This window comes from Caretta caretta, chromosome 4, assembly GCF_965140235.1.
Source record: "Caretta caretta isolate rCarCar2 chromosome 4, rCarCar1.hap1, whole genome shotgun sequence".
Classification (NCBI taxonomy): Eukaryota; Metazoa; Chordata; order Testudines; family Cheloniidae; genus Caretta; species Caretta caretta.
Genome location: NC_134209.1, coordinates 123,630,029 through 123,656,058, shown reverse-complemented (window position 1 = coordinate 123,656,058; position 26,030 = coordinate 123,630,029). Strand labels below are relative to the sequence as shown.

Sequence of the window (26,030 nt, the reverse complement as noted above, 5' to 3'; positions counted from 1 at the left end):
AATATAAAAATGAGGCAAAGTAGAACTATTATTTTATTTGATGGCATTATTCTGTTTGTGGCATCACAACCATCCCAATTATGATGTCACAGGAATCGATGGGTTTAGGTGAGGAATAGGCAACAGGAACAGATGAACTTTTGCCTAGACCTATTTTCATGAAAATATTCCAGTAATAAAACAAACAGAATAAGGAAAATACATGGGAGAGATTCTGTATAAACAGAACTGTCTCCTAATAGAATGTGGTTTTACGGTGCCCCCCCCCCATTAGGTATTAGTGGGTCTATAAAACTTTAGTTTATTTTTTAACTTTTTAGTTTATATATATTTAAATTTTCTCAAAGGAAAGAAGAGAAAATAGAACTCACACAATAAATCACTGTATCTTACAGAAAGAAAATGAGACTTCTAAGCAAAATAGATATGCAGGATAATAGTAAGCCCTCTATTAGGTTTGAGTAGGGGAGAGTTCTCCATCAATAAATGTAATTATCCCATTCAGTACATAATCTGTATTTAAAGCAATAAATAAAATCACAAAAGATACCATATTCTGCAATATGGAATGCAAATATCTGACAAAGATAAAACAAAGAAAAAAGCTAATCAGCTAGAGAACAAATCTAAGTCGATAGTTTATTTAGGCCATCAGAGAATAAATTTATATTGGAGCAAATTAACTCTATTATTCATAGTCAGATCTTTAGAATCTTTAATAATACCTTTGATGGAAAACACATCCAAATGAGCTTCAGGGTTTTAAAGAGGCACTAAGTGAGAATCAGGAAACCTTTGACTTGGTGAAAATTTAAATATCCAGACAAAAATATGCACTTGGGGTGGGGCGGAATAGCTGCTTGGGCAGGTTTGAAAGAATTCAAATGTAAAGAAATTCACTTTTTGTCAGGTTTATATTTTTGATTCATCTTCTTATAACTTCAGGTTTATGACTGGAAAGGATGTTTCTAACAAACGCAGTAGAAAGTTATTTAGTGCTTTTAGTATTTTTTGCCACATTTGCAAGTCCATACATTTTTCCACTCACTGTAGATTTTCATCGAAGTGGAAATTGCAAAAATCTTTTCTCAGCTTGGAATCTTGAGGTGTATGTGCCTTGAACCTGTATGTGCCTTGATTCCTCTCTTTTCATCCTTTAATTGTGTGTATAACTGTGCAAAGAAACTTGTAAGGGCTAACCTCTCTTTTCATGGTTTTACTGAAATACCTAAAAAGACCCATGGTTGTATGCAGTGTTGTTGTAGTCATGTTGGTACGAGGATATTAGAGAGATAAGGTGGATGAGATAATATCTTTAATTGGACCAACTTCTGTTGGTGAGAAAGACAAGCTTTCGAACTTATTCAGAGCTCTTCATCAAGTCTGGGAAACTGGTTTCCAAGAGTTTTGTGTAAGCTCGAAAAATTGTCTCTCTCAACAGAAGTTGGTCTAATGAAAGATATTACCTCACCTACTTGTCTTTCTAAGAAAAAAAACCATGGCAGTCAGCTGGCACTGATTTGTTTTTTTAACACAGACTTTATCACTGCTGTGGATTACTGCAGTAGGTACCCAAGATACTACAATAATCCACCATCTGACAGTCATATTGACCACTGGTGGAATCTGTGGGAGTTTTACCTATGAATCCCTGTTTTCCTCGAAGGAATTTGTAGACTTTGACACTGCTAATCTTCCAGACACTACACAGTCATTCCAACATGATGGCCTTACTGGGAATCAATCCAAACCATCAAATAAATGTCAGCAAAGACCCCTTCCTCAGTGTGCTTGAGCGCCAGAACACGATTATTGAAAACTGTTAAGTCAACTGGACCAAATATTGATGCCCTGTATAAAGAAATATTGGGAACCTGACACAACAAATTCTAGCCAGATATTCATACAAGTTAGACTGCATGACAAATGACAACCACAGTATTACTACAGCAAGTCAGCTAAACCTTTTTCAAGGTGAAATTCAGCCGTGGTGTAAGGAGTTGCACATCACTTAATTGCAGTGACGCTGTGCCCACTTGCATTAGGACTGCGTTTAGCTTTCAGCAGTGTACTCTGACACAAGTGATGCCATTAGAAAGTCAAAATCTGTCAGCTGTTACACATGACCTCTCATGCTTTATGTACTGGTAAGGCTATGATTTAATCATGGGTATTTTTTAGTAAAAATAATGGACAGGCCATGGGCAAGAAAAAAAAAATTACAGCCCGTGACCTGTCTATGACTTGTACCATAAATACCCCTGATTGAACCTTAGGGGAGGGCACTGCCAGGGGGAGCTCGCAGCACTAGCAGCTGGGGAGGGAGCCCCGGAGGGCCAGCAGATACTCCAGCCGCCACTGGGGGTGGAGCCCCAGGGCCAGCTGCTGCTTCGGCCGCCCCGGGACTGCTGCCAGGAGCTGTGGCTGCTCCCACCACCCCCAGGATTGCTGCTTAGGCAGTCCCTGGGGCCAGCTGCATCGGCTGCTGGTTGGGCAGTCCCCAGGGCCAGCTGCCTGGGGCCACGAGAACAGTGACCGATGAGGCTAACCCTGGGGACGCTCCAGCAGCAGCTGGTGTGGCTGGCTGCAGAGCTGCCCGAGCAGCTGGCCCCACTGCTCGGGCGGCCCTGGGGTCAGCCATACTGACTGCCTCGGAAGTCACAGAGGTTGCAGGAAGTCACAGAATCCTTGACCTCCGTGACAAACACAGAGCCCTACATATAGGGAATAACTGTGCAGTAACTGTTGCTGAATGCTGCTTTCAATGAGTGAAGAACAAAGAGCATCTGAAAGCTGCTTGGGAAATAAGACACCTTTTCTCCATTAGCAGAGTAATATCAGCACTAATTATTATTATTGTTATCATCCTCTTACAGATGAGGAAGCTGAGGCACGGCAAGGTTAAGTGATTGTCACGAAAAAAATAGCATCTGACAGAACTGGGAATAGAACTCAAAGCCCCGACATCAACTGTTTTGCTTTAACTACAGGACTGTCTTTTTGCCTCTGGATAAGCCTTCTCCTGCAACACTGAAGTCAATGGGAGCTATGCATAGGACTTAAATGTGTGCAGGATCAGGCCTAATATGCAATAATAATTACATGTCCAAAGTTAGAGTTATGATATAGCAGGGGCAACTAGTGCTCTTCTCAATATGGCTTCCTTAGCTTTCCATTTTGCACTCTGTTTTTCTAAGCTAATACACTCAGACTTCGATTTGTGAAAGTTTTTGGGATATATTGCAACTATGGTAGATGGCCAAATAGATTTACAGACTTGTAGGAGCTGTATGTAGCAATGTGGTTTTGTTTCTTCCAATGTTTGTGCGAAAAGAAAAGAAATAATTATGTAAGCGAGATACAGCTTTTTCGTTTTTCCTGGACTTCTCTTTCTCTGAGATTTAAATCTGTCTGTAACGGAGTGCACACAATGCCTCTCTGGTTCGGCCCTTTTCCCCCTCTTCTCAGAGACTTAGGGACACCTCAGGATGGTGCAACACCTGTGCTCTTTATTTGTGATCAAGTCTCCACCACAAGTTTCCAACTATATACAGGCTTTTTACAGCAGCTTGGCCTACCTCAGGCCTGGCCAGCAACAGACTAGGAGACCCCCACCTCAGTCCAGTCCAGTCCAGTCCTGACCTGACCTGACCTGACCTGACCTTCCCCTCCCGGTCTCCAGCTCTACCCCACTCTCACTTCCTCCCAGCCTTATAGCTCCTGCTAACGAGGCTGGCAGGCGTGGTCAGTTACCAGGAAAGCAGCAGGCTATCTATCCAGCCCCAATCAGGGGGATTAGATTGGGGCTGGAGTGGCAGGAGCTGATTAAGGTCTCTCTAGCAGCACCCTGCTACACACCTCCCACCTTAAGCCACCACCGGGGGGGCCTGATCCAGCCCGTTCTCCCCCTGCCTGGGAGGCTGCTTGGGGTAGGCCCGCTGCCGCCCATTCGGTGGTCACCAGGGTCAATCTATCCCCCAGCCATAAAAGGTGCACTGAGTTGAGACGGACCTCCCCACAAGTATACTGCTATCCACAGGTCCTCACACCAGTTGCAGCCTCATGGTCATCTTCCCTGCTGCTCCCCCTTTTTGGCTGGCAGGGGAGCCGGGTTGCCCTGGCCACCCAGGGCCACAGGTGCAGTTACCCTGCCCAGGGGGGTCTGGCTCTCCCTGCCTGGAGGCTCCACCTTCAGGCATTCCTTGCGGCCCTCCCCCCTTTTGTCCTCAGGCTCCTTCCCCTTGGGTTCTATAATAGGACACTCCTTCGGTCCCTCACCCTCTCCTGCTCTCGATGGGTTGTCTAAGGTCTTTCTCTCCTGTCCTGTGTAGATCTGGGTCCTCCGTCTCCCTGGGGCCACTGGGCATAGGGGTTTCCCCTTCCTTCTTGCTGGGGGTCCCCTTCCACAGCCTCCTTTCCCCTTTGGGATGGGGCCCCAATCTGTCCCCACTACCCCGCTATCACCCCCACCCATTGACAGGCAAACCAGCCACCGACCTCCAGGAGCACCTGGGCCACAGGACAGGGTCTCCAGTCTCTGTGGATGCACTCAAGCATCATTCTTGCCCTGGGGATAAACCACTGGGGCTTCACCAGCCCTCTCTGAGTGAGGGAACGGTCTCAGGCCGTGTCCACTAAGCCCCTCTGGGGCTTCCTCCTGACCTGCACGGGGATGGTGGCCAGTCCTTGCCCCTGCTCATTCCCTCCACCATTCGTCCAACCACAAAACTCAGTTAGCCCACACTCCATTTCTGGACAATCTCTGCATTTCATAGAATCATAGAATCATAGAATATCAGGGTTGGAAGGGACCCCTGAAGGTCATCTAGTCCAACCCCCTGCTCGAAGCAGGACCAATTCCCAGTTAAATCATCCCAGCCAGGGCTTTGTCAAGCCTGACCTTAAAAACCTCTAAGGAAGGAGATTCTACCACCTTTTGTGTCCCGGCCGCCCACATCACCAGCAGACCAACTGTCCTGGGGGACTAGGGGCTGCCTTGTTCTTCTCCTTTCTTTTCTCCAGGCTTCTCCTGGGGATGGTGGTTCTCGGGGTTTCTTCACCCAGTCCAGGTCCCAGCCTGTCTGACCCTCCTTTCGAGGAACATCTGCCTCTGTGTATTCCTCAGTCAGTTTGACAGCTACCTCTACCGTATTCGGCTGGTGCCTCCAGAGCCAGACTCCCGGAGGCCCTACACAAATTGTTCCAGGATCACCCTGTCCATAATCTCTCCCACTGTCTGAGTGTCCAGCCTCAGCCACCAAATGGCCAGGTCCATGAGTTTCTGGGCAAAAACTTGGGGCCGCAAACACCCTGTCCACCAGGCACCCGAAATTTCTGTTGGTACTTTTCCGCGGACAGTCCCATCCAGTCTAGGATGGCCGCCTTCACTGCATCATAATCTTTGGCCTGTTCATCACTTAAGGCCATACAGGTAGCCTGTGCCTCGCCGGACAGATAGGGGGCCAGTCTTAGGGTCCAGGTTGCTTGCACCCGTGGCCACCCCCTCAAATGTACACAGGAAGGCGCTGGGGTCATTTGCGGGGCCCATCTTACAGAGTCCCAACCCTGGCACACAGTTGCCATCACCTCCCGGGGGACTCACCCAACAGAGCAGGAGCTGCTGCTGTACACTGGCCTGCTCCATGATGAACTCCTGGAGAATCTTCTGTTGTTCAGCCTGCCAGGCATAAGGCCTGCCGCTCTGCCTGGTGGGACTGCTGGAAGGGCTGCAGGGTTTTCTGCAGCTCCTCTTCCCGTTTAGCTAGCCATTGCTCAGTTCCCTCCATCCTCAGGTAGCTGGCGGTGGCTTTGTGATCCCAGACAAGCTCCCATATGTAACGGGGCACACACCGTGCCCCTTCGGTTCAGCCCTTCTCCCTCTCTTCTCAGAGACACCACAGGCTGGTGCAACACCCATGCTCTTTATTTGTGATCGAGTCCCCACTACCAGTTTCCAACTATATATGGGCTTTTTACAACAGCTTGGCCTACCACAGAGCAGGCCAGCAACAGACTAGGAGACTCTGACCTGCCCCCGCCCTTGCTCTCACTTCTTCCCAGCCTTATAGCTCCTACTAACGAGGCAAGCATCAGGCTATCTACCCATCCCCAATACAATCCCCCTGATTGGGGCTGGAGTGGCAGGAGCTAATTAAGGCCTCTCTAGCAGCACCCTGCCACACTGTCTATTTGAAATGCTATCTTCTGTCCAAGTCTGTACATTATAAACACACACAGAAAAGATGAACTCCAGACTGAGGAGCTTGAATAAATGAGGAGCTCTTTTAAACTGGCTTTTAAGTTTTAAAATGTGTACTTATAGTGAGGTCGTGTGACCTCCCTCTGAGCCTGACAGGAAGGAACCACTCTCCAGCCCCTAGTGGGTGGAGCCAGGCAAGCCATGCCCCCCATGCCTGAAGCAGAGGGGTAGGACAGAAAGTTTAAAAGGCTGGCCCTACAGCTCAATTGTGTGACAGCCAGGGAAGGAAGCAGATGTCCCTTGCCAAGCTTTGTGCTAGAGACTGAGCTCTACAGTGTCAAGGACACAGTGGAGGTGCTGGGACTGCCAGTCGGTCAGTACCCAGAGGAGCTACTGGGTCTGTCACTGGCTGTGTACCCTGGGGAGACAGAGGTACACTCAGAAGGGGTAATAGGAAGTAGCCCTAGGATACCAGACATTAGTCTGGTTGTATTGCCAAAGTCTAGGTCTGGGCTGGGACCCTGTGGAGTAGGGTAGACGTGGGTCCCTCTACCCCCTGCTGCCAGCCCCACCCCTGTGGTGGCAGCCTATCTAACATAGGCCGGATGGCCTGCATTTGTCTGCTGTCTTCCACAGCCAGAGAACTGGGCCTTAGATGGCTTATTCCTCCTCCCTGCCAAGAAGGCCAGAGCCCTTAGATGGTTTATTGATCTGCTATGCCCAGAGGACCAGAGCTCTTAGATTGCTAATTCCTCTCTTGAGTATTGTAAAATGTAGTGAGGTGGGGTGGCCTCCTTCTGAGCCTGCCTCCTTCTGAGCCTGATGGGGAGGGACAGCCACAGAACCACTACAGTATTCAAGAACACTTCTTATGCTTGGTCAAAGAAGCAAGTTAGCTATTTAGGGTTTTATTATCCATAGTATATACATTTAAAACAAAATCCCCCAAACCAAAACTCTACTAAAACAAAACACACCAGTGCACATGCATTTCTCCCCTTGAGAGTGGATGAAAAAAAGAACAAACCACATATGACAAATGTCAGTCATGTCACTTAGTGCACTACTGGAAGGTGTGCTAATACTATGATGCTGAGTTCAGAATAAGAACCTAACTAGACTAGACTGCCTTGTACTTTATGTAGTTATTCCCACCATTGTAAAATGGATGTAAAACACTCCCAGATCAGGATGGTATAGTTTTACTCCCACTTTGGACAAGAATAAACATCTGCACAAAGTATAAGGTAATGGAAAATCGGCCCCATAAACTAGAAACACACAAACTAGTGTTTATTATAAATTAATATATTTACTTAATATTAAGAAATCTGTGTCAGGGAATGCGTAATAAGTCAGAGACTGCTGGAGAATGGCTTGCTGTAGCTAGGTGGACAGGTTTCCTGAAAAAGAAGGAATATTCCATTGTGCCTGCTAACACACTTAGCTCATTGCTCTTCTTCTGGGCTGCTGGAACGTGGACCAGACCCTACTACAAATGGAGATAATTGAGGGTAGGCCTAGGTGCAGCTGGATTTTCTAAGAAGTGTGATAAAAGCAGAGACATCATCCTTTTGACTTTCATGTGGAAACTCAAGTCTTTCATTTGAATAAAAATATTTCCTCCCTCCACCTCCAAGCTTTTAATTGTAGTTTGAGTCCAAATGGCTTCTAGATCTTTGTCAAACACAAGTGTTCTTTAACTTCAGTTTCATAGACACAGAGGTCAGCCTCATTGAAAGTCATGATGTTATTCAAAGGTATGATTTCATTCAGGAAGATGCATTATTTAAGCAGCTTGTTAAAGCTGACGTAGTTAAAAATCCTGCTATTATCAAAAAGCAGACATTACGTAGATTTAATTCTATTTTTATATCTTTCTGGCTGTTACCTTAAGAATTTGACATGAGCCATAACGATTACATACAGCATGTACCAGGCCAGATTCTGTTCTCTATTATACCAGGGTAAATCTGGGGTGATTCTACTGAAATAAATGGAGTTACTCCAGACTTGTACTGATGTACTACTTTGTCTCTGGTGTTTAAGAGTATGTAGAATTTGACCCAGAATGTCCACTATACCAGACAATCTGGGAACTATACATAAAGCTTTGGGGCTAGATTTTTATCTCCTTAGTGACACAGCTGCAAATCCAGAAAAACACTATTGAAGTTAATAGAGCTATTACAGTTACACTTGTCTAAATAAGATCAGGCTCTAACCCTTGATCTGTAACAGACTTGTGACTGGTTTCAGAGTAACAGCCGTGTTAGTCTGTATTCACAAAAAGAAAAGGAGGACTTGTGGCACCTTAGACACTAACCAATTTATTTGAGCATAAGCTTCCGTGAGCTACAGCTCGCTTCATCAGATGCATACTGTGGAAAGTGTAGAAGATCTTTTTATATACACACAAAGCATGAAAAAATACCTCCTCCCACCCCACTCTCCTGCTGCTAATAGCTTATCTAAAGTGATCACTCTCCTTACAATGTGCATGATAATCAAGGTGGGCCATTTCCAGCACAAATCCAGGGTTTAACAAGAACGTCTAGGGGGGGTAGGAAAAAAAAGGAGAAATAGGTTACCTTGCATAATGACTTAGCCACTCCCAGTCTCTATTCAAGCCTAAGTTGATTGTATCCAATTTGCAAATTAATTCCAATTCAACAGTTTCTCGCTGGAGTCTGGATTTGAAGTTTTTTTGTTGTAATATCACAACTTTCATGTCTGTAATCACGTGACCAGAGAGATTGAAGTGTTCTCTGACTGGTTTATGAATGTTATAATTCTTGACATCTGATTTGTGTCCATTTATTCTTTTACGTAGAGACTGTCCAGTTTGACCAATGTACATGGCAGAGGGGCATTGCTGGCACATGATGGCATATATCACATTGGTGGATGTGCAGGTGAACGAGCTTCTGATAGTGTGGCTGATGTTATTAGGCCCTGTGATGGTGTTCCCTGAATAGATGTGTGGGCACAGTTGGCAACGGGCTTTTTTGCAAGGATAGGTTCCTGGGTTAGTGTTTTTGTTGTGTGGTGGGTGGTTGCTGGTGAGTATTTGCTTCAGGTTGGGGGGCTGTCTGTAGGCAAGGACTGGCCTGTCTCCCAAGATTTGTGAGAGTGTTGGGTCATCCTTCAGGATAGGTTGTAGATCCTTAATAATGTGTTGGAGGGGTTTTAGTTGGGGGCTGAAGGTGACGGCTAGTGGCGTTCTGTTATTTTCTTTGTTAGGCCTGTCCTGTAGTAGGAGACTTCTGGGAACTCTTCTGGCTCTATCAATCTGTTTCTTCACTTCCGCAGGTGGGTATTGTGACTGGGACATCTGAGATCAACATCTCAGAACACTTCAGTTAGTGTTACAGGGTAAAATTTTCAAAAGCACCTAAATGACTTGGGAGCCTAAGTCCCAATTTATAAAGTGACTTTGGCACTTAAGACTAGCAATAAAACGTAGGCTTCTAAGTGTCTAAATCATGTTTGAAAATGGGGACTTCGGCTCCCTTTAGGCTCTTCATAAAATTTTATCCACAACTCTTAACAGTGTAAAGATTCCTTCTTACCCAGAAATTTTTTCTTCCACAACACCCATTTTCTTTGGCAATATCTGTTTTGAAATGCATTGTCATGCGTTTTGTAATACACATTTTGAGAGTTCTCATACAGAGTTCTGGGAGTTTCAGCAAGACAATTGGATAGTCTTTGCTTAGAATGGGATTTAAAAAGTCCTCAGTACTGGTCTAACTCTCTCTTCTCATTGATGTCAAAGGAAGCTTTGCCATTCTTGGAAGCATAGGTAAGTCCAGTGTCAAGCACTTTTGAAAATTCCCACCATTCAATTCTGACATAAAATGTCAACCTGAGGGAAAGATTTAAAAAAATCAAGCTTGGTTTAAGATGATACCATCAGATTAATCAGTAAGAATATTACTTATCAGTTGTAGAGTGTTTTATATCTTCAAAGTGTTGCACAAATATTAATGAGTTAACCTACAACAGCCTTGGGTTACACAAGTATTTGTCCTAGTTCTGTAGCTAGGTAAACTAAGGCATAGCGGACTAGATCCTCAGCTGTGTTTAAAGGTCCATGTGGTGCAGCTGCCTGGGGCTCCCAATCTGCCTGGGGCTGAAATGCATCTATTTGCAACCTCCCCCTGAACTAGGGAACTAAGGGTGTGTCTACATTGCTATTAGACCCCTGAGGATAGCCCATGGCAGCTGACTCAGGCTCATGGGGCTCAAGCTAAGGAAATTTTTAATTTTGGTGTAGACATTCAGGCTGGAGCCTGGGCTCTGGGACTCTTCTTCCCTCATAGGGTCTCAGAGCCCAGCTTCCAGCCCAAGCCCAAACATCTACACCAGAATTAAACAGCCCCTTAGCCCAAGCCTCCCAAACCTGAATCAGCAGGCAAAGGCCAGCTGTGGGTTTTTAATTGCAGTGTGCACATACCCTCAAGGGCCAGCTATGCCAACTCTACATTAGTTGTGAATTTGCCAATGCAGAAAAATCTCCAGCTATCCCTTTGGGTCAGATTTACAGCTTTTTTATGATACCAGAGAAGCATAAAGAGTCCCTCGGCCGGGTCTACACTTAAACAGTTTTGGCAGCAGATAGCTATGTCAGGGACCTGTTTGGAAAAAATCACACTCCTAGCTGACATAATGATACCAACAAAAGCCCCAGTATTGTACCAGTTATACCAGCAAAAAAGTTCTTTTGTATAAATGCTTTTGCTTGGGGAACTGTTTTGCCTGTATAAGGTATGTCTCCACTAGGAGGGGTTGCACCGTAGTTATACCAGGAAATCCTTTCTAGTGTAGACAAAGCCCTAGTGTGGGTCAGAGAAGGTAAGTGGCCAAAGAGCCAGTCAGTAGCTGTTTCTGGCTCCTAGTTCCATACTGAGTTCACCAGACCAATGATTCTCAAAGGTCTTAAACCTGGGGGTGACCTCTTCCTTAGTCAAACACTTCTCAGTTTAATCATAGATTCATAAATTCTAAGACCAGAAGGGACAATTGTGATAATATAATCTGATCTCCTGTATCACACAGACCATAGAACTTCCTCAAAATAATTCCTAGAGCTGATCTTTTAGAAAAGCCATCCAATTTTCCTTTAAAAATTGTCAGTGATGGAGAATCCATCATGACCCTTCGCAAATTGTTCCAGTGGTTAACTACTCTCACCGTTAAAAAGCCATGCCTTATTTCCAGTCTGAATTTGTCTACTTCAACTTCCAGCCACTGGATTGTATTATACCTTCCTTTGCTAGATTGAAGAGCCCATTATTAAATATTTGTTCCCCATGTAGATACTTGTAGACTGTGATCAAGTCAACCTTTAGCCTTCTCTTTGTTAAGCTAAATAGATTGAGCTCCTTGAGTCTGTCACTATAAAACATGTTTTCGAATTCTTTAATCATTCTTGTGACTCTTCGCTGAACACTCTCCAATTTATCAACATACTTCATCAGAATGGTTTCCTATCCCCTTCCATCTTTGCTGTGGCTGAAATGAGGGCATAGGTCTCTGGCTAGATGTTCATTTTTGAGAGATTTTTTAGCACACACATAGTGGCCTGGGTGATACCATTTGATCAGCCTCCAGAACTGAATAATTTGTAAGGGGGAGAATAAATCCCTTCTATGGGGTCTGGGAGTATCCTTTCCTGGTATTTTTTTATTTTAAAATGTTGGTATTTGGTGCCTTCCAAAGGCAAATGGGGAAAAAATAACTCTTCAGAAGTCTCTACATTCTAATAACCTCCATCATGACAGGAATAGGAGGTGAGCAATATTGGAGATAGGGATACATTCAGCAAGGAAATCCCCCACTTCCTCCCTGCCTTATATGCACAGCCTGCTTCCCTTTCTGCCCTGCCGCATTTGTACCTATGCAAAGTGAGTACAAAATGCAACCCGGTTGTTAGAGAAGCATCTTACATGTAAGCAGAGTCAGAATGAGCTCTACCCTGACATCTGGTGGTGAGTTGTGGAAAAGGACTTCAGGGGGTGATCTCATTTGCATGGGCACACCCACCCACCTAGCATGATGGGACTGCTTGCCTAAATAGTCAGTTTGGCTGCTGTAGGATCCCCAGTCTCTTTGTTATTGGGGTAGGAGTAATAAAGTGTTGTTATCCTGGTTATGGAATCAAGGACGGTAGAAATGTACTTGGCATTTTATGGTGGAGGGACTCACCCTCAACTAAGTAGCACTCGCTAGGCAAGGGGCTTGGGTTCCAAAGCCCAGTGAACTCAGAGAGACTGGGAACAGGTATATGTACTTGGTAGTGTGGGGTTCCTCCTGAGGGCCCCAAACACTATTTTGACTCCTTTCTGTCTTTCCACTGTGTAATAACAGAGCTGTGTTTGACTCAATTAGAAGTCTTGTCCTATGCTGTAGAGCTGGAATCACTGATTCCTAGGTCTAAGCATTAGATCTACTTTGGGCTATGGTTCTGCTTGTGCTAGTACTGGGCCCTCCCCTACTAGCAGCTGAAATCACTAAAGAGCTGAAGTTACTCAGAGCTGAAATTGCTGTGTTAAGTGGAGGGGTTGAAGGCATATTGGTGAGTGGCTAGCAGGATGACTGGCGGAGAGGAGTAGCCAGCAGGGTGGCTGGTGGAGAGGCGTAGCTGGTGATGAAGACTGCAGCAGAACCCCATGGAGAGGCATGGCAATTAGTCATTGACCCAAGCACTAGAGCATGTAAGATGCCACCATACCTCCCCCTACTTCCACCCAGGCTCGGAGGTAAACTCTGCAGATGAACTTCTAAACTTTTGGGGCTGCACTGACCTAGAATAGGAACTGTGGGAGGGGTGACTTTTGGGTTGCTGGACTTAAGACTCTGAGGGGAAAAGGATAGTGCCAAACTTAATTGGGGATGGGTCTTTTGCTCATGGTTTGTGTTATGAATCCTGTTTGTGGTGTTTCTCCAACATAATGCCGTATTGTTTACCTCCTTTATTAAAAGGCTTTTGCTACACTCAGACTCTGCGCTTGCAAGAGGGGAAGTATTGCCTCTTAAGAGGCGCGCAGGGGGATGGTATGTAATTGTCCCAAGTCACTGGGTGGGGGCTCGAGCTGGTTTTGCATTATGTTATTGAAATGGAACCCCTAGATACTGAACCCGGCCCTTGTTGCTCCCAACTCTGACGGGCAGAAGGGTTACATACACACGTATTTGCTCTTGTTATGCACGGGTGTGGTACTGTGGCACAAGAAGTAAAGCAGTGGAAAGTCAGCCCTTGTGTGTGAGTGACTCACACTCACACACATGCATTTTCTATTACTTTTGGTCTTTTGTCTCTTCCTATGCCTTTCAGGCTCTGCCACGTTCTCTTTCCTGCCCTCTACCTCTATCTCCCTTGCTCCCCTTCCCTTTCCTTGACCGTATTATCCCCTTCTGCCCCATTTGTGACATTATGGCTAGGATTATAAATGTATCTTGTTTGGTAAGGAAGAATGTTCTAGTGCAGGGGCCCTCAATCTGATGGACTCTGGCAAGAGTATAGAAAAGTGATTATGGGAAACCTGAAAGGATCAAGCCAGTCTGAAGTAAAAGAAGGCAATGGGAGTTATCTGCCTAACTCACTTTTGTAAATTCCATTAGGTGCCTGTCTGTATCTTTTGGTACCTAAACACCTTTGTAAACCTGGGCCCCAGATATGTCATTAAACCTGCAAACTGAGGGGCATCCTAGAGCTCTGCTCTGGCGATCTGCACTATCTCTGTTTTTGGAAAGGTGAAGGAAACCCTTCAGAAGCAGCTCTTTTCAGACACATACTTGTGTCATGAGTTGTCTAGTGTTAGATAATGAACATTCTTTTTTGTAAGACACTTTCATTTTCCCCACAAGGCTGCTGCAAATTGCATGAGTGACTTTCCTAGATTCTGAGCTTTTTGGTGTCAGGAACAAAAAAGCACAAAAAGACAGCATGATTTAATTTTTTGTATGTGTTGGCAGTAAAATAACTGTCCATGTGTGCCGGCCCAAATATTACAAATACACGAGGCAATCGAGGCCAACATAGAGAGTCAGCCTAGCTCACAGCAGGGATCCAGAACAGCTTGTCGGGCAGCTTTTAGCAAAATAGCTGGGACCAGAAAGAGCCAGATTGTTTGGAGTCAGACTGAAAACTAAAATGAACCCCACCTTGATGCTCCTCAAACCACGCACAGTGAAACCATGGGCAAATTGATTTTATGTTCCATGTTTTCCATGTGTCCATGGCCATGGAATTGGACACACAGTCACGGAATCTGGCTGCAGAATACACTTTCATTCTTTTTAAAAAAAAAGTGTACTGAAGCATGGATGAGAGTTTAAATGTCAGCATTGTTAACTGCCATTACGGATCACTTTCTCAGAAAGATTTACCTACTGTGCCTATCTGTTATCTTTAGTGGCAGATATCTTTGGGGATATTGGGGCATTATTGGGGTGGGAAACAAAAGTTCATTCTATCCAAAAAGTTTCAGGTCACCTCTCCCCTTATTACACAAGGCGGAAGTAAAGAGAAAATGCAGAGCTTCTGTAATCTACTGGTCTGTGTGTATTGCACATTTCCCACTGTGTCTGATTCATAGAGCATGCAAGTCTGTTACAGTGCCCAGCTCTGGAGTCTGGATCCTATAGCTGTAGAGTCTCATGCTTTCAGCAGCGGAGGTCCCTGGTTCAATTGTCAGTGCATGGATAGAGATCATCACACTTCTGCTGCCTCTTGCAAGCTAGAATGCTAAACTGCCAGAAGCCTCAACTGCATCCTGTGCAAACCTCCAACTTTCTATTCCAACATATTCTATAATGTAGAACAGCGATGCCTATGCAAAATTTTTGTGACACAATTTGTGAGTAGTGTAAAATACTGTTAATCCCTTTTGACCTGAGCGAATAGTCAGTGTTCGGAACCCTGAGGGTGTTCCAGTTGAGAGTATAAATTGACAATAGAGTCTGGTATTTTCTTTGATACAGTCTTGTTTATTTACTAGGAATGTACAAAGTTCTGCTTCTCCAAATGCAGGAGAAACCAAAGCCAAAAGGAGAGAATTTCTTTCCTTACAACCCCTTTTCAGCCAGCACGAGACCCAGAAGCCCCCTCTCTAGATTTTTCCAGGGTCATACACCATGCTTGTCCAGAGTGTCCATCTCTAAGTCTTGCTTCAGTTTGTCTGTTCCTGTGTCTGTATGATGGGGTATATGAACCCCACATTGGGATGAAAGGGGTTATCATTAACACTGTGTGCTTGTGTAACCCATGTGCCTAATATGGAGATATCTCTTTAAGAGACCCTTTCGGTGGGGAGGTGGGAGTGAGCTGTGTCTAGGTCATTGTTGCTAGGCAGATTAAGCACTCCACATCCAGAAGCTTCTGGAATTGGGTGCGGTAGTTTTGGGTATGCTCCAATAGGTTCCCTGTTGCTGGGGTCAGACTCCATGAGGGCAAGCAGTAGGGGCAGCTGCTTTGCAAAAGGCTATGTGCCCTGGGTGAGTTGGGAGAAGCTAAGCCCAGGAGCAGGAAGCCGGCTGTTGTCCCTAACTCTGAAGCATTTTGCAGCAGGTTAGTGATATTGTTAACCCTCTAACAGGGAAGCATGGGCAATGCTAATTATAGGGAGGGAAAAATAACTTCTATTTTAATTGTATGCTTTGAATGTCTTGATTTTAGCCAAACTGTTCTAGTTAAATTGTCTCAACTAGTCTGAATCACCAACTTTTCTTTAAATGTAGAAATGGGGAAAAAGTCATTTCAGTTTTGCTATTCTCAGTTTTCTATTTTTTTGTAACAGGGTTTTCTTTAACCAAGCACTCACTTAAGTGTATAGATTTAATCAGTTAGCTGACTGGCTATCAGTGGTTTCAGCAGCGGAAGAGATTCCTACAAGCACGTGGAGGAAAGATGTTGTTTTAGACTCAGCAGACTGTGTAGATTTGTTGATCAAAGACTCTAACTGAGGGCATGCCAACACTTGCAGATGTAGAGCACTTTGAGTTAAACTAGCCTTCGGAGAGCGCAGTAGGGAAAGCGCTGCAGTCTGCCCACACTGACAGCTACAGGAGCATTGGTGTGGCCACATCAGCAGTCCTTGCAACAGCCACAGAGAGCAGTGCATTGTGATAGCTATCCCAGCATGCAAGTGGCTGCCACGTGTTTTTCAAATGGGGGGGGGGTGGAGTGGAGTGTGACAGGGAGTATGTTGTGTGTATGTGGGGGGAGAGAGAGTGGGTTTTTGGGGGGCTAAGAGCATGTCAGCTTACTGTCTTGTAAGTTCAGACAGCAGCAGACTCCCCTCCTCCCCCGCCTCTCTCTCACACACACAGCATTTCACAGTAATGGTTGCTTGTCTCGGAGCAGATAAGCAGCCGGCTGTCAGAAACGGAGCTTTCAAAGGGCATATCCACATTCCTACAGCAAGTTCAAAACAATGACAAGAGTGGCCACTTGACTTAAGGGGATTATGGGATGTTTCCAGAGGCTGATCAGAGCTCAGTAATGCAACACCTCGTTCACACTGATGCTCAGGCATTTCAGCCAAGGCGCAACAAACGTTAATCTTCTCATCAAGGTGGAGTACCAGGAGCGCTGTAGCCGTGGAGTCAGCACGTTCTATGTGCCTTGCCAGTGTGGACAGGTAGTGAGCTAGGGCGCCTGGGGCTGCTTTAATGTGCTCTAACTCACAAGTGTAACCAAGCCCTGAGACTTAGATGAACAAAACCTAAGCTTTCAGGAACTTTCAATTTCTTCTCGCTGTATTTCTGTGGGGACTGAACTGTTCAGATTTAAATTTGTTTTTTTTAATTTATGTTTATGTATAACTGTGAAGGTAATGTCTGTAGATTATAAAATAGCCATGTCATGCTATAAAAATTAGGTTATTATTCTTTATCATAAGATTTTATAAAGGTATTTAATTAAATTCATTTCTTTAGTTCCTTTTGGGACCTGGATGTTGGAAGGTTGACCCTGTACGATCCTTGCTGAAAATCCTTAGAGACTGAACTCTGGGTCTCTAGCTACTTTCTGTGGAAGTTGGTTTTGTTTTGTTTTTGTTTTGTTTTGTTTAAGGTACTGGAGACGGGAAATGAAGTGAACTCTAGCCCACCCAAACGTTACACTTGTTCTGGCTTCGAAGATATGCAGAAAGAGTGGACTCCTGAAGTTTGTTTCCTTGATGGAACAGAAATTATTTGGCACAGATGACTGACATCATTTCCTAATCTAAATTATTAACAAATATGTGTTCTTTGGAAGAGGGATACCAGATATGAAAAGCAAAGTGCATCTTCTAACTCACGGATTTAGTTCCAATTTTAGTACTCTAGTAAAACAGCTGTGATCAAACACTCTAGTCGTCCTGTGTTCCTTCCAAAATTACAAGAACCAATCACTTAAACTAAAGGTGAGTCTCTCTATTAGCTGTCAACAGTAAAGGGACTAAAGCACAGTTAGCCAGTTCTGATTCCATCCAGTACAGAGCAGTAGCATACATACATTCTCGCCAATTCGTTACACACACGTTTATTTGTACTGTCCCCAAATACTCATTTGCCATTCTGTAACTGCTTTTTTTTACCCTCGCCCTCTAGAGATGCTGTGCGTGCACTCCCAAAGCCGCCACTCTGTCGTCTCATGGGCTTCTTTAGTTCTACATGCTGAGGATGCATTGGTCATGTAGCTCTGGGAATTGGACAAGCAAAGTTGTTCCTTTTTATCCAGCTGCTCTCAAACATAAAAGAAAGCCCGCTCATATTTATACCTTGCTCTTAAATGCAAAGGGTCATATTCTTCCCTGATTTAGACCCTGTATGGTTCTGGTAACTTCAGTAGGGCTGCAAGTGGTAGAAATCAGAACAAAATTTCATCCAAAGTCTCAAGTGTTGGTTGCTAACTACCATCAGCAGTTGTCACTTATTGCTCTTGCAATAAGCACCTATCTCTTAACCCAATTGTTAGAGATCAATTGTGTCTGCAATGGCTGACCCATACTGTAGGTGCCTATCAAATTTCAATAAAGTTATTAGTACAGTCTCCTTGTCATTTTTGGTACGGGATTGTGTATGACAATCAAGTGACACAATAGCCCTAAAGGATCTGGAGCATTTCTCTTTTGCTCAAAACACATTGTATTTGGTTCTTTTGTCAGTCTCCACTACCACCTGACCAAATTCTCTCTCTCTCTCTCTCCATTGCCATTCCATTTCATTTATATTTGGTAAAATAACTAAGATGCATAGTAAAATTTGTATTTATCTGGTGACTCAGTGAAAAAGTTTTTTTCCCAAAGGAGCTGATACGGGCCTGCTATACACCAAATGGAAACTCATGAATTATAAAGGACTGTAAATGGCTCTGGTTTTACAAATAAATTATCACATGACGAACTAGTATGACCAATAGGGTGCCTAGATATTGTGGAGAGAAGTGAGTGAGATGTGGATTCTCTGGGGAAGTAGTCTGATTCTTTGTGCAATTTGCCTGAGTGTTTCATTATAATAAAGCCATAGATAGCATATAAATGGATTTCTTTGATTCCGTCATTCCATTTCCTTTTTTTGCCAGAAACTGTGATTTTCTTATAAGCTATAAATTAGCACTGCAGAGATAGATAATTCCACATAAATACTCTGATCTGGACACTGAAATAGAAAAAATACAACTCTATTTCCAGAATCACAACTCACACTAGTTTCAGGCCAGTCAATCGTGGGTAACACTGATTTAGGACATTGTTGTATGTAAGGAACTGCAAGTTCTTGGCAGCAGGTTACTATTGTAAGCTGTTTCTTCTTTCATCATATGGTATATTATAAAACCAAAAGGCACAAATTTAAAAATCTCTGATTATTTAATCATGAAGACCGACAACTAATAAAAACCAGAATACTCTTGTGAAAGCATGTTGGGAGACTATGCAATGTAGATCAGTTTGTATCCCATTCAGAAGCAGACTGGAGAAAAGTGTGAACAGTCTATTCTATTCAGACTTGACTCACAATCCCAGAGTAGCTGGCTGATTCTTCCTCAGTTACCACAGTGAAATAGTTAACTGTACTGTAAACATGAGGATTCAGAGTTAAATTCCCATTTTCTTAACTGACTTCACACCTCTTTTAAGGATATTGTTTTTATCTGTCTGTAGTCTCAGTGTGACACACTGCATCATTCAGATGTGGAAGATTTTTCTTTACATAAAGAAGGCTTGAAAATTAAATGAAATCTTTAAATTCTTCAGAAACTGGTGGGGCCACTACAGCATTGCTAGTTCAGTGTGCTGCCCTGTATTGGCTCAATCCATATTATGTTTAGGATTTTAAAAGTGTGAAGTATATATGCCTATAGTCTAAATCAAAACCATCTGAAGGCTTTAATGACAAGATATGCATTCATGGTCTGTACATATGTATTTTTTCCAGAGCCAAGGATGTTTGCATTGCTTTACATTACAAGTTTTGCCATCTATACAAGCGGACAATCTCTTCACAACCAGCTCAAAGGAGAAAATTACTACACGAGATATATTTGTAGCATTCCTGGCTTGCCGGGCCCTGCAGGTCTCCCTGGAGCTATTGGATCACCAGGGCCCCATGGGCGTATTGGTCTTCCAGGAAGAGATGGTAGAGATGGCAGGAAAGGAGAAAGGGGTGAAAAAGGGAATGCAGGTATTGAATATTTGTGCTAACTAATGGAAAAAACAAAACAAAGAAACCAACAACCAGGATCTTCTCCTGGAACTTACTGTATTTTTTTAAATTTTATTTATCAGTGACTTCCTGAGTATAAAATACTAGCAAATATAAATGTAAGATACTGTTATGTATGTATGTAACAAAAAATGACAACTTATATCAGATTTAAACTCATAAAACAAGAACACTGAATCTCCAGGGTGAAACTTCATTATTATTATTTATTATAATTTACAATTTATTATTCATTTAGCTGAAAAAAAATTAAAAATGTTAAGGTGGAGTTAAGGTTGAGATTATCTATCAGTAACTTAAAGTTAAAACATTACAGATGTTGTAATTATCCCAAAAACAATTATAAGCACAGGAAATTCAGACTTAAGGTGAAACTTAAAAGAAATCCAAACAAGTTAAGAAAATAAATAGTTAGTGCACCCAAGCGACATTAACTTCATCCTGAAATGATACCATTTAATAACCATTCAATTAAGATTAGCGTATCATAGTTTTGTAGTTCCAGATTAGATTAAACTGAATGTTAAAGACACATTAGATATTCTGGGTTTTTTGTGTGTGTGCGCCCTAATTAAGTACTTCCAGACCTTAACATGTTTAATTTTGGGGGGTCCACTCACCTGTATAAAGTTACTCATGTGGATGGACTGTTTGCAAGATCCGGGCCTAAATGAACACACAACACAATAAGTAATAGGGGCAAACAATGTGTGGAAGATAAGAGGAAAGGAGAGTGTGTGTGTGTGTGAGAAAAAAAAGTTTTCATAGTTACAAATAGTAAATTATTATGTGTAATTCATGTTCCTCAAAATGCATGCACCCTTTTAAAAACTTCCTACCCTATTTGTTTCTAAAACATCCCTGGTCAGCCAAAGGACATGGTCAATATTAATGTACAATTTTCTTTATTACTGAATCACTCCAAAACTTGTCCCACCATTACCCCTTTTCTTGTTGCTTTAAATCATTTTTCAATATTTGTTTTTTAAATTTTGATATAAAATCTCACCACATTTGTGGTGGTATTGCTTCTTATTTGTTACATAAGGTCATCCTTTGTTTTGGAGACATCCCTCATGAGATTTTGATTTTAAAAAATGGAACAATATAAAATTAACGAGGCACACATTAAATGGATTAAAAATTCATCAATGAGCAGATGTGTTTCTAATGGGGTCCTGAAGGGATTGGTTCTTGGCCTTACACTATTTAATATTTTTGTCAATGTTCTAGACGAAAACAAAATCATCACTGATAAAGTTTGCAGTGACACAAGTTGAGGGAATGGTAAACAAGAAAGAGGACAGGTCACTGATATAGAGTGATCTAGATCATTTAGTAAGCTGGGTGCAAGCAAACAATATGTATTTTTAATATGGCTAAATGTAAATCTAGTAACAAAGAATGTAGACCATTCTTGCAGGATGGAGAACTCTGTCCTGGGAAGCAGTGACTCTAAAAAAGATTTGGGGGGTCATGGTGGAAAATCAGTTGAACATGAGCTCTCACTGAGGTGCTGTTTCCAAAAGGGCTAATGCGATAGTGGAATGCATAAATAGGAGACTCTCGAGTAGAAGTAGAGAGGTTATTTTTATCTCGATATTTGACCCTGGTGTAAGTGCTGTTGGAATATTGTGTCCAGTTCTGATGCCCACAATTCAAGAAGGATGCTGATAAATTCTGGTGCAGAGAAGAGTCACCAGGATTAAAGGGTTAAAAAACATCCCTTATAGCGATAGACTCTGTAGCCCAATCTATTTGCTTAACAGAAGGTTAAGGGATGACTTGATTACAGACTCTAAGTATCTACATGGGAAACAAATATTTGATAATGAGCTCTTCAATCTAGCAGAGAAAGGTATAACATGATCCAATGGCTGGAAGTTGAAGCGAGATAAATTCAGACTGGAAATAAGGCATAATACTTTAACAATGAAAGTAATTAACCATTGGAACAATATACCAAGGGTTGTGGTGGATTCTTCCTCACTGACAATTTTTAAATCAAAATTGGATGTTTTTCTAAAAGATCTGTTCTAGGAATTTGTTTTTTTTTATGGCCTGTGCTATACAGGGGGTCAGAATAGATGATCGCAGTGGTCCCTTCTGGCATCTTTGAAAACATAGGTAACTATTATAGTATAATACGTATAATATTATATAGACATAAGAAAAGTACAGTTTAATAGATTGAGTTCAGTTGAGAGGTACTGTTTAATACTTTGGTTGTCAAATGTCTATGCCATATAGCAGCGGTCCCCAGACTTTTGAGGGTCACACCCCCCATACCCACCCCAGAGCCAGGAGCGGAGCCGTGGCTTGGGGGCAGGGTGGGAGAGGCTGGAGTAGAGCTGCAGCCAGGCTATGGTGAGGGCCGGCAGCCGGGCCCATGGCCAGATGCAGCTCTGCTCCTGGCCTGGCCCCCAGCCTCAGCCCCAGGCCAGGAATGGAGCCGTGGCCAACAGCCTAGGCTGTGGGCTGGAATGGAGCTGGGAGCAGAGCCATGCTGAGGACTGGACTGGGCACCAGGCCAGGAGCCATCAATGTGTCTGGAGATGGGACCAGAACAGAGCTGGAGGCGGGGAGGAGGCTGGGTGGTGCTCCCTCCTTCCTCCCATCTCGTGGGGGCTGGCCTGGGTCCCGCCATGCCATCTCAGATGTTCCTCCACTCCCTGCTGGGGGCACGCCGGGACCTCTGCCATACAGTAACTGGAAGTTTTAAAGAATTTCCAGTCTAAAAAATATAAGCTATTTCTTGTCAATAGTGACATAACTTACTAATAGAATTTTCAAGCTCTTATGGCTATATCCTGTCATTGTTCTGCACACAGAACTTCCATTAAGAATAAATGGAGTTTTACCTTTAAATAAATAAATGCCAGATTAAGGTCCTTAGTATTAATATAACGTCTCACCCTTGTTTGACATGTGATGAATTTTATGCATTGTCAGTGCACACAAAAACAAAAATAGACATGTTTTTTAAATCTCAAATTCCATTCTAAGTGTGGGGTGTTTTTGAAAATCTGACAAGGATTACACCAAACCAGTTTAATTATATATTTAATTTTGTTCAAACATATCCAGGAGCTCATGGAATCATTTGCTTTGCCACCTACAAAAGAGATTGTGTATGTAATAATTAACTAATATAAAATGTTTTTCAAGGTTTAAGAGGCAAGACTGGACCTTTAGGAACAACTGGAGATAAAGGAGACCCAGGACAGTCTGGTAAAAAAGGACCTACAGGATTGGTTGGTGCCAAAGGCGAAGTGGGTCCCGCTGGACCACCTGGGCCTAAGGGAGATAAAGGAGAACGAGGAGAACGAGGTGTACCAGGGATCTGTAAGTGTGGAAGGATAGTGCTGAAATCTGCCTTTTCTGTTGGCATCACCACGAGCTACCCAGAAGAAAGATTACCAATCATATTCAATAAAGTCCTTTTCAATGAGGGTGAGCATTACAGTCCTTCCACGGGGAAATTTATATGTGCTTTTCCAGGGATTTATTACTTCTCTTATGAGATCACCTTAGCAAATAAGCATCTTGCAATTGGGCTGGTTCATAATGGGAAATACCGAATAAAGACATTTGACGCTAACACAGGAAACCATGACGTAGCTTCTGGATCCACGGTGATCTATCTTCAGGCAGAAGATGAAGTGTGGCTTGAGATCTTCTACACTGACCAAAATGGTCTCTTTGCAGATCCCACTTGGTCAGACAGTTTGTTTTCTGGATTTCTCTTATATGTTGATACAGATTATCTCGATGCCTTATCTGATGACGATGAACTGTGATATGGGAGATGTCAAAACTTCTCCAAACAAACTAGACAATCTGACACAGGATTTGATTTGGAGTGTATAGGAGACAAAACAATAATGATATGAACTGCAATTTTATTTTTGTTTTGATGGGACCACAAATCGAATGTGGAAGAAGGTTTCCAGCCTCTATGCAGGACATTTTACCAAAGAGCAGGGATAATAAAATTAATAATATACTAATGAATGACTGTCACTCCAGACCTGCATCCTCTTAAAGATTATGTTTATAATAATATTTAAACAAATTTAAGATAATGTACATCAAATTTTATATAAAAATATATTGAGTTGTGAAGTGACTGATAGAGTGATATTGACTTATTAAACCTCTGGATACTTTGTATTTGTTATTAAAGGAAAATTGAATGCCTGACATCACTAACAGCCTTGGTCATTCTAGGGAGGTAACTATTTAAGAGATACATGTGATAAGAAATTTAGAAAGTAGAATGAAATAATACAGTAATGGCCATTTGAGAGTGATGGACCTTGGAAAGACCATTACTTCACTTCAGTCACATACCAACACTAACAAAAGACATATAGAGCCAGGTGACTTCTGAATGGAGCCAGGCAGATTTACACCAGCTGAGAATCTGGCTCAATTACATTAATTAAAAGGAGACCAGAACCAAGGGTCTGTATTCAATAAATTGATTAAAAATTGACTAACTTAGTGAACTCAAAAAGTAATTGTAAATGGGGACTCGTCATCCAGTGTGGGTGTTTCTAGTTCAGGCCCACAGGGATCTGTTCTTTCCAAATGTAAGATATAAAATCACCCCTGGCAAAGTGTGCAGATGACACAAAAATCAGTACAGTAAAAATAATGATTAGGATAGTTCTACAGAGCAATTTGGATCCAATGATAAGTTGGGCTTACCTGAACAATATACATTTTAATACAGACAAATGCAGTGTCATAAATTGGGGCGGTGGTGTGTGTGTGTGAAGGTCGGTCACATTTGTAGGATGGGGAACTGTCTCCTGGAAAGTAGTGACTCTGAAAAGGACTTTGGGCTACGATGGATAATCAACTGAACATGAGCTCCCAGGGCAATGCTGTGACTAAGAGGGCTAATGTGATCTTGGGATGTATAAGCAGGGGAATATCAAATAGGAGTAGGAAGGTTGTAGTACTTCTGTATGCCGATGAAACCATTTCTTGAATACTGTGTCCAGTTCTTGTGTCAACACTTCAAAATAAGATATTGGTAATTGTCAAGGTTCCTTCCCCACTCTGAACGCTAGGGTACAGATGTGGGGACCTGCATGAAAACCTCCTAAGCTTACTTTTACCAGCTTAGTTTAAAACTTCCCCAAGGTACAAACTATTTTACCTTTTGCCCTTGGACTTTCGCTGCCACCACTAAACATCTAACCGGTATTATTTTATTAAGAAAGAGTCCGTTTGGAAACGTCTTTCCCCCCAAAATCCTCCCAAACGTTACCCCCCCTTTCCTGGGGAAGGTTTGATAAAAATCCTCACCAATTTGCATAGGTGAACACAGACCCAAACCCTTGGATCTTAAGAACAATGAAAAAGCATTCAGTTTCTTAAAAGAAGAATTTTAATAGAAGAAAGTAAAAAGAATCACCTCTGTAAAATCAGGATGGTAAATACCTTACCGGGTAATTAGATTCAAAACATAGAGAATCCCTCTAGGCAAAACTTTAAGTTACAAAAAGACACAAAAACTGGAATATCCATTCCATTCAGCACAGCTTATTTTCTCAGCCATTTAAACAAACAGAATCTACCGCATATCTAGCTAGCTTACTAAGTTCTAAGACTCCATTCCTGTTCTGTCCCCGGCAAAAGCATCACACAGACAGAGAGAGAGGCTTTGTTTCTCCTTCTCCCCAGCTTTTGAAAGTATCTTGTCTCCTCATTTGTCATTTTTGTCAGGTGCCAGTGAGGTTATCCTAGCTTCTTAATCCTTTACAGGTGAAAGGGTTTTTCCTCTGGCCAGGAGGGATTTTAAAGGTGTTTACCCTTCCCTTTATATTTATGACAGTAATACTGTAGGAGCAGCAGTGATCTGTATGCTCTGTATGACTATGCTATGTATAACCTGTATGCCCAAAAAGTCTGCTACACTTCCCCCCCATTTTCTCTCCGCTCCCTCTTTGAATACCTGTGAAGTGGCCTTCCCCCTCCCTCCTGGAATGCTTGTGGGATGAATGGGCTGGTTGAACAGCTAGAAGATCAGAAGAGCTCCTAGGTAGACAAGGTTTCTGGGACTCTAATTAGTCAGCGATCACACACCCAGTGCATGGACACT

The 26,030-nt window shown here is 42.9% G+C and overlaps 1 protein-coding gene across 2 annotated transcripts in view; it reads left to right on the top strand.

Annotated features, from left to right (window-relative positions):
• The window catches only part of C1QTNF7 (C1q and TNF related 7), a 59,005-nt gene extending 34,690 nt beyond the window's left edge, over nt 1-24,315 (top strand). The window contains exons 1-4 of one of the 2 annotated variants that reach the window (XM_075128027.1): nt 15,401-15,773; nt 17,280-17,613; nt 19,628-19,873; nt 23,084-24,315. In XM_075128027.1, the coding sequence (XP_074984128.1) occupies nt 19,636-19,873; nt 23,084-23,715 (870 nt within the window). In that variant the 5' untranslated portion in view covers nt 15,401-15,773; nt 17,280-17,613; nt 19,628-19,635 and the 3' untranslated portion in view covers nt 23,716-24,315. Of the gene's footprint in view, nt 1-15,400; nt 15,774-17,279; nt 17,614-19,627; nt 19,874-23,083 lie in introns of those variants that run through there. The other variant, XM_048848834.2, reaches the window with a different exon arrangement.
• Nucleotides 24,316-26,030: the final 1,715 nt, after the last annotated feature.